The sequence below is a fragment of the Lepisma saccharinum genome, chromosome 1 (assembly GCF_977018435.1).
Source record: "Lepisma saccharinum chromosome 1, izLepSacc3.1, whole genome shotgun sequence".
Classification (NCBI taxonomy): domain Eukaryota; kingdom Metazoa; phylum Arthropoda; class Insecta; order Zygentoma; family Lepismatidae; genus Lepisma; species Lepisma saccharinum.
The window spans coordinates 213,209,448-213,226,620 of record NC_139229.1 but is presented as its reverse complement, the minus strand read 5'-3'; the positions used below and the strand labels follow the sequence as shown (position 1 = coordinate 213,226,620).

The following is a 17,173-nucleotide window of genomic DNA, read 5'->3' as shown; positions in this document are numbered from 1 at the left end:
CACATTTTTGTCAAAAAATAGGTTTTTTTCGGCTCAGGTGGTGTGTTTGCTACCCTATCCAACTATTTCAGGTGATATTTCGGTAAATTTCTAAAAGATGGCGGCACCACTGTCTTGTTGTTGCCTGAATTATTTTCCCTCTCCTTTTTGATAATAAGACGACAGGCAACTGTGTAAGGTGACGTCATACAGTGACGTGTTTCTCGATACCAGGAGGTAATTGTTTAATTTTGACAGTTTCTTGCCTAATTCTAGTGATGATTGCAGTTCCCATATAGACGATAGTGATGAGGACACTGACTATCGACCATCAGACGATAATTCGTCGTTTTCAAGTCAAGTAATTAAACAATAAAATAATTTATGGCTTGTCATACTATTCCGTCTGTAATTTCTAGAACTTCTTTGGGGCAAAATAGATGGTACAAAATTACTTACGGCATCAAATAGATGAGTTTTTTTTTATCTGAAGTTCATCGGATATCTTCGTAAAGTAACAACAATAATTATCAGTAGTATATGACATCTAAAATAAGTGTTGTAATAGTTATTAAAGTTATTAAGTAGCTTATCATATTGTTGCCCGAGACTTTCAGTTCGTTTATTATATGAAGGCAAGAACATGACAAGCGAAAAAAATTGTGTGTGTTATTTTAGAAAATAATTAATTTTGAGGAGTGTAACACTTAAAACATGCTTTCGTTTGAGCTGGAGAAGAGATAAAATATATATTTAAAAAATAATGAAGCCTGAAAGACATTAAATGAATAATAAAAATTATGGAATTTTTCAGAAGTTAAGAATTGCTCTACTGAAAAATATGATTGTCATGTTGTTGCACAAAGCCCTTCATTTAATTCGTCAAACACCTGGTCTTATTTCCAGATTTTGTTTAATTTTTAAAACGCCCCTGCACGAACATGTAATCATCATTCAATTAATTTTTTTTAGATGTTTCTTTGCAAAGTGGCAGTAATATTTATTTAATATGGCGCCTGTGGTTTCATAGGGCGCAGCGAGATTTACTCTTTTTAAACTTTTCATCTTTTTTGATCATTTGGATCCCACCCCCTCTCATCCTTGTAACTAAGACTCTTTACGTTGTGTGCATCAAAGTATCGTACCCCCTTTTCCTAGTTCAAAGGACGCTATTTTTGTTATTTTACATCTCTTTTCTGCCACTTTTGGAAAATCGCGACAATGATTGTGACTAGATGAAATTGTTGAAGTGACACTCACAATGAACACTCATGCTCAGGCTGGGATTCGAACCCGGACAGACAAACACAAACACCCAGGATTCGAATCCGGTACCTCTGGCGTCGTAGCGCTCTGTGCATGATATCTCTATCTGTATAGTTCCTGAGATAATCGATTGTTCACAGTAACAGGCGGATTAATACATGAATAGGTACCGTTGTGCAGTTGCTTGAAATAGAATAACAAGGCACGAATATGTTGCAGCACTCACCTGAGATGAATAGATTCCGTGTCCATTCGTGTTCATTCCACAAGGCTTCTGTTGGCAAAAGCTTTTGAACTTGGCTACGGCAGTGAGCATATCTGCGTTGGGCGATTGTGTGAAGCAAAGGGACCATCGTCTGCAACGGGAAATTCCAGTGAGATTCTATAACGTGACTCACTATACGTTACGTACGAAAATCTTCGTCATTCGCACAGATCGATGCCGCATATTACCGAAATGTCAGTAGGCAAATTGCAATGAAAAAAAGAGGAAATGTAATAAATATTATGGACGATGAGAATAGAGCTTCCACGTGGTTTAGTGTGACTATTTCGGTTCGATCCACGACGGGAAGTTGGTGGCTATTTGATCATGACGGCGTAGGCACGTTTTCATTCGTTTTATGATACCAATCCAGAAAGCTAAAAAGTGCCCTTATTTGACAATTGACATGACAGGCATGTCTTCGATAGTCTAGTGGCTAAGGCTGTAGTCTCGGTGGAGACACATTAACACCGTCTAGTTCACTGCACTTCTTGAATCTCTCTGCACAATGCGTCTAGTTGGTTACGCGGTGCAACACCGACTCGTCTACTTCTACGTTCTGGAGCGTCGTAGTGTATGCCTGTATGGTCACGTGGTTCGTGCTAACTAATCAAATTAACGTTTAAAGCAGCAGACAGCCATTTGTTGAATCTTCTGAACTTGAACACCGAAATCCATCTACTTGGTTGAACGTCATTTCCTTACACTAGCCTGACACCAGAATACACATACACTACACCTAGTGTCAAAAAGTGCGGCGAAGTAAACGGGGCCAACGATTCGGTTCCCACTTTAATCTGCCCGAGCACGATAAGTGTTCGACCTTTGATATCGCCACAGAAGTTCCATGGGTTCGAGTCCAGTTCCGGGCATGGGTGATACTTGTTCAGTGTCCCTTCAAGTATTTCATCTAATCACCACTTCTCCTTTTCGTCATCCAAAAGTGGCATAAATGCTATGCTAAATAATAATAATAATGCAAAATTCACATTGTAAACTGTAGGTCCAGCTTCTATTAGCTTACTATGTGAGCATAAAATGGACTTAAAATATTTTTTTGGCCGCCCGTCAGTTCATGTCAACTACTTACAGAATTAGAATCAACGTGGGGGGAGTCCCTATGCAAACTTATCTGACAACACGGGTGTTTCATCTCTACCAGGGAATAATTATATCACCCCAACACCATAATAGTTGCATTTGTAATACAAATATTTCTCAAATGTAAAGTTTACGTATACCAAATTACATTTTTGTACTTTCAAACAGCATAAGGACAATCACTTACATCTACACTGTAAGTTTCAAACCAGTATTTCCTTTGTATTCATTCTCTTCGTTTGTTTATAATCGCTCGCTTTGTTTCATTTTCTATTGAGGCGGTTGTTGCTTTGTGTGAAACTTCAATGTTGTTCGATTTGCAGCCACCACCCTATTTTGTCAGTGGACTCGTTCAGTTAGCGCATGCACACTTACGTCAATAGATGCTACCAACACAGGCGGACTATAACTATTGTGCTAACAACATATAGCTAGCTTAATATCAATACTTACCTAACAATATTTTTTGACGTAACTCGACGTCTACTTATTTTACGTGCCTGACGTCATTCTGATTCTACGTTACGAGGGTAAGGTCAAACCCACAAAACAATTAAACAAATAAACAAAAGGCAATCATTAAGAACCTATTTACCTTTTGTCCCAGGGTAAGTGCCATCAGTTGGAGCCCAAGAGATTATATAGGGTAGAACAAATCACACTACAGGGTTAGTTCTATATATATATACTGTAATTTCTATAAAAGAGCACATGCATAAACATTACATCATTGCCCCTTTCATTCTCACAGTCACACTCGCATTCATTTCTCGGCAATCCAAAATACATGAGTAATTAATACAATAATAGTTCGGCGGCATGTTTAAAGTTAGCTACATTAATTTAAACTGTTCTTAATTTGACATTTACTTTTGCATTTACGGAAAAGAAACTGTTCCGGTAGGAGCTTAACCTGCACTGTAAAAACACTACTCCTTTTATGTTGTTGTTGATGAATGAATGTTAATCTATATATTGTTAATTTTGAGGTTAACGAGGATCACTGATATATAATTATATTGACAAATTATAGCGTCGTACAATCTGAATATCAAATACTTTGCATGAAGGGATAATTGAACGCTGTACGGTTTTACATGTTAAAATTATAGTTGGTGCAATTTAATCACCGTAATAAGCAATGTCTGTTCGAGATTTTTTATGTAATTAAAGCGTTCATTGGATGTCACGACGGGGCGAACGAAGCTTATCATTTTCACGTCCATTCCGGCTTACCTTTGTCGGCTCTGTCTGAAGTCGTCGTGGTGAAGTCGTGGATGTTTGCGGTGTGGTCAATAGATAGCTTCCGGGCGATAAGATAGGATCTCCGCATCTTCCTAGGTGGCAACTGGGTCGGACGCCCCCCAGCAGGGCCTTTCTCTGTCTCTACTCCATATTGATAGTACACAGACACGTGCGAAATAACACAACACGGAACGGTGCGACACACAAAGCGAATACTTTAAGCGGGTGGTTCGCGAAAGATTGTGTATGATAACGCGTCGAAGAAAACCCGAGTAAAACTGGTTGATAGCGCGTCGAAGAAAATCCGAGTAAAACTGTGTCTTCCGCTTCTCTGCTCGTCTATTTATTTGCTATTCAAAAGGTTCGTTACTGTACCCTCTCTGTCCAAGCGTTGCTAAATTGTCCTCAAGTCGTAGACTCTTGTCCTGCTATTTTCACCCGTATATTTGGAGTTCTTTGACCCTTTCAAAAAGCACCTCGAAGAGAGGTTAGCCTAAGACCGGGCCTATTGTAACCTGCACGCTCGTTCCGAAGACAGTGCCATGAAGTCTGTAGCTATTGTTATCCAGTCTAGCTGTTTTACCTTTAATATCGGGCTTAATTTATCTCCTATCAAATTCTGCTTTGGGGATTTCGTCGATGATAATCTGCTGCTGGGCTGTCTTTAATTTCAGTTGAATCTGACCATTGGTAATAAAGTTGTATTTTTATATTTCTTTACCCGAGGCTCGGCCTCTTCTCTCGGGAAACAGGCTAGTCCTTCGCTCTCCGCCGTCCAACTCCCGGTGAACAGCCACAATCCAATGCATATTATTGCTTATTACGATGATTAATTGATTTACCTGATAATTAGCAAGATTTTATCGTTATAATTTTATGTGTCAATTATTATTGACTAAATAGGAGGAAAAGGCATGGATTTATCGAAGGCTTTTTATTGCGTTAATCACACATTAGAAGCCTGCACGAGAATGAGTTGATGGACTATTTTCGGACGTTCATGTACAGGAGAGCTCCAGTCAATATTATAGGACTATAAATATTAGTTCCACAAAAACAGTCTCTCGTCTGAGGAGACTTCTAAACTAATAAGTTTTTCAAAATGCAAATAACAATAAAAGCAAAATAATTCAGTAGAACTAGCAGAAATAATCGAAAAAAAATGTGTGAGAAAATGAATGATTGTAGAAAAACACACGCAATAATCAACATGGGCGCAAGTACTACACGTGACAATAACGTAAGCTACCAGCTCCATGGATTTCCGTCAGGCTACAGCACCATGCAGAGCAGAAATGCAGGGGGGCCGCTTTAAGGACGGGGTCCGCATTTGGTACACTTCCTCTATTTGCTAGACGAACAAAGACGGACTCACGTGAAAGGACACTTCATACACTATGCTTCTCAACATAGTCCCTATCGGTTCAGGGATTTATCCCTGCGCTACACGAGGTTTATAATGCCCGTCTCATGGAACTCAGGGCCCTATTATCGAAGCCAAACCCTTGCTTCGTGCTTGACAACATCATCTGAGTGAAACCGGCTTCTTCAATGGAGCGAAGAGATGGTAATCGCTCGGAGCAAGCTCCGGGAAGTATGGTGGATGATGCAGCACATACCACCCAAAACCCGCCAGGCCAGGACGTAAGGGTTGGATTCAGAATCTGGAATCTTATAGCGGCTTTTATAAAGGAGAGGAACTTTCAAAATCAACTTTCTCCCGCAGGGCACATGCTTGCTTCAGCTTTAAAACATAAAGCAAAGCTTTGTTCATTTTATAGAAAACAATTTTAACACTTTAAGCCTTGTTTCCATGTTAATAAAACATTCAAATGCTTTCTTGCAATCTTTGTCTGAAGAAGACCCAGTTAGAAGGTGGAAACGTTACGTTTTTAGTGCATATTTATTTAGTTTTTTTATACAATAAATTTAGCCTTGGTCAGCATTTGAATGTTTTAAAAACAATTTTGGCAACATACATTGTGCACCGTATGAGGCAATGTCGTACTCTATGGATAATAGAAAATCTGGCAACCTTTGGCTCTTTGCAAATTGACAGCTGAATATAGCTTTACTGTGATCCGAAATTTTGTGTAATTTATAGAGTTTTTAGTGAGTTATGGCGACTATTGCAACGCATGGAGATCTGTAAGGGAGCGATTTTACAATACCGGACAATTCTCCGATTTCGTTCATATTTCGCATACTAAATAATTTAGGCCTTCTAATACCAATCTGGAGTTAATATTTGGCAGTCACGTTTAGAATTTCGAAAAAAAAGGGTGTCCGTTATCGCAACCGACAATGCACGATTGCTCATTATTTACCGGAAGATTATCTGTTTCCAATACTTAAAAGACGAAATATACATTCCTGATATTACTACGACCCCAAATTTTAACTATGTTTGCCTAACCTAACCTTACCGTGAATGGCTTGTGGGGCTATGCGTGAACGGTTTGTGGGGCACCGTAAAAAAATGTCAGTTTCGTAGCACTTGAGCGACAAATTTTAACTGGACAATCGTGATCAAGTGTCATAAATTATTGACTACGCGAAACATGAACGAATGCTCTGTACTATTAATATGTACCCAACTGAAAATTACTAAAAAAAACTTATGAAAGAAAGAACTTCATTTCCTACCTTCAAAGTCGCCACCTTCCTCATACCACGCAGATTACTGTACAAGTAAACGCTACGTTGAAGATTCTATGCTTGTATACGCAGAACGATCGCGGTAATTGAAAAGCTTATTTTACAACTTCTACACGTCAATTAACAATGTCAACACGTCACCCCCACATGTTAACCTCAGAAATTCCACACGTGACCGCCAAATATTAACTGCAGATTCGTGATTAGGAGCCCAAAATTATTTAGTATGCGAAATATGAACGAAATCGGGGAATTGTCCGGTATTGTAAAATCTTACCACTGTAAGTACTATAGAACGATGTAGAATAAGAATTACTCTCCAAAATGCAGCATTGATACAGAAAAACGACCAATTTAGCTCGTTCCAGACACATACTCGAAATGTAAACAAACAGTATTGCCAATCACCACAAGGCGTTGTTTGTTATCCGTTCGAAATATCGCAATGAGCTCCTCCGTGGAACGTGTTAAAGCCGTATCAAGACAGGAAATGAAAGTGCATCGTTAAGTTATGCCATTTAAAATGTGCGCAGTTAATAGAAACAGATGTAGCATATATGAAATCTACATGGCTCCGTGGTAGATCTTGTTCCATACGAATTAGTTAACAACTATAGAATCCATCATGCCAGCAGAATAGTCAACTCTTGTTGACTTTTACAAAATAATTCGGGTTGTAAAAGAAGTTACGAACTTAAAGAAAGTAAATATTGAAACTGAACGTGAATTGTGTGTCGCCCCAGTCAACACATGTTTTTTTCAAGCACAAAAATGTTCAATCTGTGTTATACGAATTAGTGTTGAAATATTTTCTTGTAAAAATGTTAGAATTCTTTCTTTAAAAATGGGTTATTGTAGGTAAAGGATTGTTTAACTTAATTCTTGCAGAGATGCTGAAACTATGGATATGTAAACAATCATGTAGTTACCTTGGAAAAATGTAAACAAATTTTTGATATAAAAGAGCAAGACATTTCTAACCCAGCGGGACATTCTCCTGGTTGCTGAAAAGCTGATGATTCAGGGGACGTTGGGGAAATATCTTGCTTCGTTCTTCGGTTCGGCTGGTGTGCTTGTACTCCATTTGGCAGATATTTCACAACCCAACTCTGAATAAGGTGTTCTCCTGCATCATCAAAAGAACCAGGATTATAAACTTCGGTACAACTAATAGGTTTAGGCCTACAAGTTGTATCGGGTGAATTGTTTGAAAAGTGTTTGTATATCATCGGAAGTTCAAATAAATCTTCGAGTAAAAGATCTTAATGATCTTTTATTTCAAACCTATATAGGTAATAATTAAAAATAAATCCTGCACCACAGACCTCGCAAGGGCTTGGTCCTACTAACCCTAAGAAGCCTTTGAGAAGTCCGATAAAAGGGTTGTAACCAGAAGCCCTAAGGGCATAAGGTGCGTGTCAATTGGTAAATCTCTGGACTTAGCTTGACTTTTTTTTAATGTAGCCATTTTGACTTTGTTGCTAATTAATTGTATCAGTTCATGTTGAATTTCAGAACTTAGTTCTAATAATCGTGAATCTCCCCTTGTATGTATACGTCTGAAAAGTCTTGTAGTATACTTGGTTATATTTCGAAAGCAATGTCACCAAAATCTATGAACTTTCATGATTTTTCTGTTGTTCCTCCCTCGGATATCTCTATGTCCTCGAACCACTAAGTTATGAGATGCCAAAAGTTGTATTAAGCTTATTAACCTTTCTAAGAGATGGCGCCATTGGTTTATTTAAGCTTCCTGAATATCCTAAAATTAGACAGCTACCGTCCGGTTTATTTAAAATAGTAAATATTTGTTTCAAATTTTAACGCTAAACTACTAGAATTTAAAACCGGATAAAAAAGGAATGTTGTAGTTTTATTGCCCATAGAAGTTAGCCTTTTCCAGGCACCTCAATAATAATAATGTTTAAAATAAATAATTATTATAATTATATTAAATTAAATACTAATTACAATAGATAAATTACCGTAATTAATATTGTATTTTTATTACATGAATAAGTAAAAAAAGACGGTACAAAAATAATAGATAACAGCACATATTCATTATCTAGCTTACGGCATAGTTTGTAAAAAAAAACAAAAAAAAAACAAGTGTCCTGGCAATGAAAATAATGTCAAATAGACGAAAAATGTAATGTTTATTGAATAACAAGAAAGGATGTTAAATCCAGTTGGCGAAAAGTAAAGTTCCTGATTAATATTTTATGCATATTATCATAAATAGTGTGCAAGCATAAATCTTTGGTAAGATCATTGAAAGGTATGATCCCAATATAATCCATGACTTCCAATAAGTTCAGAGGAAATTAACAAGCATCGACTATACGACAAATGCTAAACAAGTATATTTTCATTATTTAATTTTATTACTTGCTAAGATTTTCTGGGGGGGTGTCCGGATCCCCTGAAGCCCCCTAAATACGTGCTTGGCATTTTACATATATTTTTCTCACTTCTATTTTTCTATCAGGTATAGAAAAGTGTGTATCAGATTGGTACACAAAGCAAAGCAGCTGTCCGATGATCACAAGCGTACACGGGAGACAAGTTATCAGGAACATTGGACCATTATACTCGTGAAGGAGTTTGCTTTCCTCGACCGAACTGTGATAGGAGAACAGTCCTATACTGGTCATATTTCCAGCTGGCGTTTACCTTCATGGCTATTTCTGGCTCTTTCTATCCCCCAATCGTCTTCGAGGGTGTGGTGCTCCATGGGTGGCAACAAATCAGTTGCGAAGTAAAAGCTGGAGGTGTAACATCGCTCTCCCGAGCAACGTTGCCAAGCGTACTTCTGTTTCGGCCAGTTTCATCCCGTCCTCCGAGTGGTCGTTCCGGAAACTTTATTGTGCAGGACCACGTGCGCAGTTGTACCGTTAACCCCTGTTCATTTCTGGTGCTGGTCGGAGAACTCTTTCGATTTACAGTACGTTTGGCAACATGTGGTATTTCCGACGCTCAATTGTTTCGTTCCGCTAACAGCGTTCGGTGCCTTGTGACTCGAAAATGCCCGATGTCAGTCGAAGAAAATTCAACTGATCGCTGAATCGCTGTTTCCGAGCTGTCAGCTGGAAATACGACCAGTAAAGGTTCACCGTTATGAACCAAGAGAAAGAGATAATCAATGCAGTGGGAGCATCCGTGGTCTCCGGACACGAAAAATGTCAAGAAACGGTCCTCCGTTGGAAGAGTCATGCTGACCATTTTTTGGGACGACAATAACCCTATATTGATGCACTTACAGGTGAAGGGTCAAGGTGTGACCAGTGCTCGATACAGTGACATGCTAGTGAACAAAATGAACCCCGCGATATGATCGAAACGCCGGAGATTTCTCTCAAAAGGGATATTATTACTTTACAACAACGCCGGCCTCTATACGGCTGGGATACACGTAGTGTTGAAACATCCACTGTACAATCCGGACTTGGCACCATCGGACATTCACTTGTTTGGATCTTTGAAAGAAGATTTGCGTGGTCAGAGGTTTGCAGACGACAACGAAGTAATGGATGTGGGGTGGTACAAAGTTGGTAAGAGGCCACACAGAAAAGCTTTTTTGTAGAAGGCACATGCAACCTTGTGGCCAGTGTGTTGTTGCAAAGCACGGTGACTATGTCGACAAATAAAAACTCTAATACTTTCTGTAAGTACTCTTGTAAAAAAAAGGTATTGATAAAATTTCTGTTACATGATGATTTTCCCTCGTATAACTGGTGCAAATAATCAAAATACTGCGCAAGCACACAACACTGTATAATGCTGAATGTTATCTACTCCCAAATATCACTCCGTAAAGAGATCAGCTTATAAAATAAACTTTTTTTACAGTAACACAAAAATTGAACTTATAAAGCGTTAAAAACTTTTTTCTAAAAAAATAGGTACCTCTAGAAAGTTGGCTTTTGCTTTTCATCTATTTTTCGAAAAAAAAATGTCAATGTAAGTTCAGTGAGCCGAAACACACACACACACACCCATACAAATTTGGCTGACGAAAGTTTTCTTCCGCTTCACTCAAACTAAAATGCTGATTGATGACTTCAGAAGCAGAAGAGTCCATGTTTGGGTTGAACGAGGGGAAGGGAGGTGGTCGATTGGGGATGGGGGGGAAAAGTTGTGCAGAAGATGGGGATTTTATTTTCCTACGTTTCGATCAATGTTAATGCCTGGGATTCAGAATTCTGCCAAATTCTGGCTCAAGGAATGGAAAGGTTTCTTGCCAGCGTCTCTTTGCTTTTTCCTCTAGAAATGATTTCCTCTCATTTCTCGTCGTACCGTGTTTAGGAGTATCAAGAATTCTTAAATACAACATTCCAATATCAAGGCTCATTGCGTATGGGAGTGGATTTTCTCCTCAAACACTATCAGAGTTGGGTACGTTACTAAAAAAGTAACGCTTTACAGTTGTCATTACTTTGCTTCCAGGGCCTCCCCGATGGCGCAGTGGTGGCGTCGTCGCCTTGTAATCAAGTGGTCCAGGGTTCGATACCCGGTGGAGGCACATAGTAGTTCGCATCCCACTTTAAACTGTAGGTCAAGTCCCGATTAACCTTACTGTGCATAAAGTGGACTTAAAACACCAAATCAATCACTAAATACTTTGCTTCCAAAAGTAACACCTGCTTAGACAAGTAACTCGTTACTTATCTTCAACTTTGCTTTCAGAAATGACACTTTACCGTTAATGTTACTTTGCTTCCAAAAGTAACACGTTGCAGTTATCGTTTCTTTTATTAAAATGTAACACTTTACAATTACCGTTATTTTGTTTCCAAAGGCAACGCCTTATCGTTTCTTTTATTAACAATGTAACGCTTTACAATTACCGTTATTTTGCTTCCAAAGTTAACGCCATATCGTTTCTTTTATTAAAAATGTAAGGCGTTACAATTACCGTTACCTTGTTTCCAAGGTAACGCATTACATTTACAGTTAATTTGCATCCCAGAGTAACACTTTACAGTTACTGTTTCTCTGCTTCCAAAAATACGCCAAGCTACCATTACTTTGCTTCCAAAATTAACGATTTACAGTTAGTACTGTTACTTTGCTTCCAAAGGTAACGCGTTTCCATTTCTTAGATAACAAAAGTAAGGCGTTACAGTTATTGTTACTTTGCTTTAAAGAGTAACGTGTTATCATAACCGTTACTTTGTTCCGAAAAGTAACGCGTTTCAGAAATCCTTACTTTGTTTCCAAATGTAACCAAATGTATAGTTTGGAAATAAGAAGATGCGGGGGGGGGGGGGGGTTGCAAGAGGGAAGAGGTCACCAGCTGTTTGCAGCTGGATACCTCGGAGGACTGATCTGTACCTTTGAATTTGAGAAATAGCCTGATTTACCCATTTCAAGACGACGAACTTTAAACTAAAACCTTTTTTCTGTGAAAGTAAATGTCCGAGTTTAAACGTAACGTAGGTACAATTGGCAGTTTATTTTTCGAGTAACAGTAACTCTAACTCCTTCCTTCTATCATCTATCGAGTAACGAAAGTATAGTTACTTTTTCAGTTACTTTTCTGTACATTTCAAATTGTAATGAACAAAAATTGTGTGTGTGTCAAAAGAAATATAATTTAAATTATAATTTTCATATTCATATATTTCTTTCGACCGAAGTAAATTCTTCAATTATAATACTTTACTTTGAATTTTCTCACCTCTATATTTTCATTTTTAAACATATGAGTTACATTACAAAATTTATAAAAGAGTGTAATTTGAAACGCCGTCAGTAAGGAAAAGTTCATACGCAACACGTTTTACGAGTTTTAAAGTAACTGCAAAAATTATTTACAAATATCTTTTAAAGTACTGAAAATGTAACCGAGTTGCATTTCGAAAAAAGTAACTGTTAGTCTGTTACTTTTAAGAAATAACTTTCCAAAGACTAATAAATATATACATAATCAAAAGTTTACAAAGCGTAAAAATGCAGCAAGACAAGGTACGTTGTTAAGAGTGTTTCAAAAACTGCGCAACCATAAATTTGTTCCTTGAAAATTGGAATAGATATTTACACCAGGTTTTCTGCCCACTGAAATATTTCTAAATATCTTTGATTCGGCGAGAGATAATAAATTACAGCAGTGTGGTAATTCACAGTTTCGTTACTGGGCCCATGTTCATCTGTGGTTTCCGACCCATAGAGGTCACATGCAGTACTTAATGGCAATTTCATGGGATAATTGAAAAATCCATTTAAATATTAATGGCTTATAATCTTGGTTGCCAACACTAACAGTCCAGAATTTTGTCCGCGGATGTAGGCAACATGTGCTCAAATACTGACTACAATAAGAAATCGTAAATCATAATTTTGTCTTCAATTCTTGCCTTGTCATTTCAACACTATTGCTTCTAAGATGGATTGGATAAGGCACGAACCACTTTCATCGAATTGAGTTGATTATCTTGTTTTGCAATCCAAATGTTAGTTCACAAGAACAAGTACCCTTATGCGCCGGTGGTGTCCGTCTGCCTGTCTGTCTGCCACCCGAGTCAGCTATCGAAATCTCAGAAACTGCAAGAGCGATAAAACAAAATTACTGGGCTGATAGACCTACGAAATTGTAGCTCAACGTAAAAAAAAAATCTTTGTCGATTTTAAGGAAAGTAGGAAATGTGAAGATCTAAGAATTTCTACAAGTTAAGTCCTTGTAAATACTGGTGTAACCTGACATAATTATTTTAGATTGACACGTCCGTCTGTTTGTAGGCGTCATCAATCGATACATTTTAATGCTTCGACATCTCCTAGACCTTTAGAGCTTCAAGTAGGACATTTTGGTGGGTTTAAAGAACTTTGAATTTTTTTTATAGATTATCATTTGTTTCTTCCAGTCAACAATCGAAACCAATCGATACCCACCCATTGTTCAGAAACTACTAACAATTGAAACATAATATACAGCGGGCCGTGATATAAAGGCTCTTGATCTGAACGTAAAATAACCACAAAAAGACGACATTTTCTCATCAAGACTGCAGTTCGAAAAAAGTCACGAGAGGGAGCAAATATAGTGAACTGTCCCGATGAAATTGGAATATTTAATAGCTTCACATAAATGGTTATAAAACTAAAATTACTAAATATAGTAGACTTCAGACTTCTGGAGTCTGCCATTCATTTATACAAGAAGAAAATCTAAATTCTTGCAAAATCTTAAAAGAAGTTAGCCATGTTATTTTTGTAGGTTTGCATCAAAATATTTCATGGCTCGAGGGGGTACGGGCCTGATTAGAGCCGTATCAAGACAGGAAATGAAAGTGCATCGTTGTGCCATTTAAAGTGTGCACCGTTAAAAGAAACAGATGAAGCATATATGAAATCCACAGGCTATACATAACGTTGTAAACATTGTTCCAAAGCGAGACGAAGTAGTCAACATGTGGAATCCACCATGCCAGCAGATAAGAAGTGCCAACTCTTGTTGACCTTTACAAAATAATCCAGGATTTAAAATAAGTTACGAACTTAAAAGAATATATTGAAACTGAACGTGAACTTGAAAAATCTCTGAACTTAGCTAATTTGACTTTCTTTAACATAACCATTTTGATTCCATGGACTATACATTATTATTGGATCAACATTCCTAGGAGTATGTCTAGCTCGACACATCTTATGCTCATTAATTGTATCAGTTCATTTTGAATTTAAGAACTTAGATAATAATTGTGAATCTCATTTTGTTGTGTACGTCTGAAATGTTCTTGTAATACTTATTTTGTAATTTTATTTATTATTATTATTTGCTTTTTCCATTGTACTACACAATTTCAGTGAAAAATGATCATCTGTGCTGTATCTGGAATATGCTCAAATGTTCTCATATTTCGAAAGGAATTTCACCATCAATATGAAATTTCCTGAATTATCTGTTGCTCCTCATGTAGATAATATTTCTCTACGTTCTCGAACCTACAAGTTATGAGAAGCCAAAAATTGTGTTACGCTTATCAACCTTTCTAAGAGATAGCGCCATTGTTTTTCCTTCTTACATTTTTTACAGCTTCCTCAATATTCTAAAATCAGACGACTACTGCCCAGTTTATTTAAAATACTAAATATTTGATGTTGATTCAAACTGTAATGTTTAACTAGAATTTAAAATAGTATAAAAACAAAATGTTTTTCATCTATTTTTCTTACTTCTTTTATATATATATATATATATATATATATATATATATATATATATATATATGCACGCTATACATACAATAAGTGCTTGCTCAGGATTTTCGAAAGGTGGGAGCGGGTTATGTATGCTCTTTCTTGGTAGTCAGCCCTCATTTTGTCATATTTCTTACCTTTGACGTTCTTTTCTTAGGAATACTGGGCCAAACGGGGGGATATAACCCCCACTAACCCCCCTTGGGTACGCCACTGCATACAATACCCTTTCCACATTGAACAACCTATATCCGTTATATCCACCTGCATTAACTCGCTCGAGACTGACAACGAAACTTCAATGTAAAAACATCAAGTGTGTATTTTCGTTGATAGATGGCAGCACATACCTACAAATTTTTGTTGGTTACAAAAATGAAGTAAAGCTAGAAAATGTATGATAATTGTAGCATTATATCCACTATAATTGAGTGCAAAACTTTATGATGAAGCGAAAAGTTTGATTGATTTGTTAAAAATTATAATTCAACTTTAAATTCAACTTTTTAAAATGAACAATATCTCCAAGATACTTTACTATCAGCAAATATTTTGAGTTTGAAAAGTTGCTCCATTATTATTATTATTATTACTATTATTGCAGAGAGAGTATTTTAGAGCAGTCGTAATTTAGGAAAATATAAATGCTATGAACGTGAAATTTTGTGTTATGAATTCAAATTATGATGCTCAATAATGATGATATTAATTATTCTCAATAGCATTTCATTAAAAATCTATAACTAATGAACTGGAGGTTATACCAATGTAATCATTAGTGTTCGTGGGGTATATCGCATTTATGTGGTACATACAGATCAAACTTATTTAAATATCCCTCCTATTTTATAATATTTCAGCAATATTGGTCACTAATCTAAGCAAATTTAGTCACGGGTTCGAATTCCGGCTTGAGCATGGGTGTTCATTGTGAGTGTCCTTTCATCAATTTTATCATATCATCACTCATCCTCATCTTCGACATTAAGAAAAAGTGCCAGAAAAGCGAAGTAAACCAAATCAATCAATCAATCTTAATGAATATTTCTTCTAACATAGTTAGGATTGTTTAGAATTTTGTGTTACAATCAATAACGACACAAAAGCAAATAATCCAGATACAGTGATAGTTGCATTTCAGTAATAACGTCACAACTCAAAATAGTGACAGAGCGGGTAATATTAATTTCATCATGAATATTGTCACAAACCAAAATAGGATATTAATATTATTGATGACAATTTACACAATGCTGTAGTTCCAAAATTTTCAGAGCTTAATACTCAGGGTATACCCTGTTTCCATTAACGTTGGGTTCTATTCATTGAATATATGTATGAAATTAATTCACTCTGAATTAGGTGAATAACGAGTAGGAAAAAAATGGGATGGAAGCGCAGATTCGAATTTGGGGCTTAACTTGGCGGTTATTCTACCCCATAAAAATAGATTCAGGACTATTTTGCTAATATACTTACTGGTAATTGTGCGAAATCATAAAAAAATTACTCACTATTTTGCTTCTCGGAATCTCAGTTCTGAGGAAGTTAAAAAAAGTGCCATTAACTCGTAACTTTCAATAATTCTGCATTTTTTTAAAAGAGGGGGACAAGTGCCTTCTTGCCCCCGGCAAGTACGCCTATGAACTCGAATTCTGTTCAAATCTGCAATTTATCACTTTGAATATTTCTACGAACCTGCAGTAGCGGAGAGATCATGTTAAGGAATATCACTAACAGATGGCAGGCTAAGATTTAGAACAAATAATGACAAAAATGAAAAGTAGCAAAGCGAAAATACTCTACAAATCGTAATCAAATAAATGTATAATAATATAATACATAAAAGAAATATAGTTAATATATAAGAAAATATATTGAACAAAAGTTATTAAAATATATGAACAACTTCTCGCAAGTAAAATATTGACCTTTTTCAAGTAGGGTATGTGTTTCTTCGTTCAACATTGATTAGCCTAAAAGTGAAATCAATTTCATCATTCATCCTTTCTTTTTGTAAACCACTGTGACTGTTGTTACGTAAGTGGTTTAATAAATAAATTGAACAATATATGATTTTTATGGAATTAGCGAGAGGAACAGAATTACTTGGGCCATAGTGTCCATGTCCAGAAATCACGTGGATCGATGCAAATCAATTTTTCTAGATCAGTGGTGGCGTAGGGGCCGCAATGTCGAAAGAAGGGTTACAACGTTTTCTATGCACTCTTGAAATTTTGTTCAATCTCATCCCAGGTGGTCAACAGATATTGTTGCTTATATGGAAAAAAAATTGGTTAAAATTAAGAATTAGGTGAATAACAAGTAGGAAAAATTGGGGCTTAAATTGGTGGGGGGGTCAATATCAAAAAGTTTTCTACCGCATAAAAGCAGATTCAGGACTATTTTGCTAAATTACTGGTAATTTTGTGAAATCATAAAAAAATACTCATTACT

The 17,173-nt window shown here is 36.6% G+C and overlaps 1 protein-coding gene across 2 annotated transcripts in view; it reads right to left on the bottom strand.

Annotated features, from left to right (window-relative positions):
* Tet (Ten-Eleven Translocation (TET) family protein) overlaps positions 1–1,946 on the bottom strand; it is a 227,216-nt gene extending 225,270 nt beyond the window's left edge. For both annotated transcript variants that reach the window (XM_083111964.1, XM_083112002.1), the window contains exon 1: positions 1,472–1,946. In XM_083111964.1, the coding sequence (XP_082968090.1) occupies positions 1,472–1,561 (90 nt within the window). In that variant the 5' untranslated portion in view covers positions 1,562–1,946. The remainder of the gene's footprint in view (positions 1–1,471) is intronic.
* Between the last annotated feature and the right edge of the window lie 15,227 nt (positions 1,947–17,173).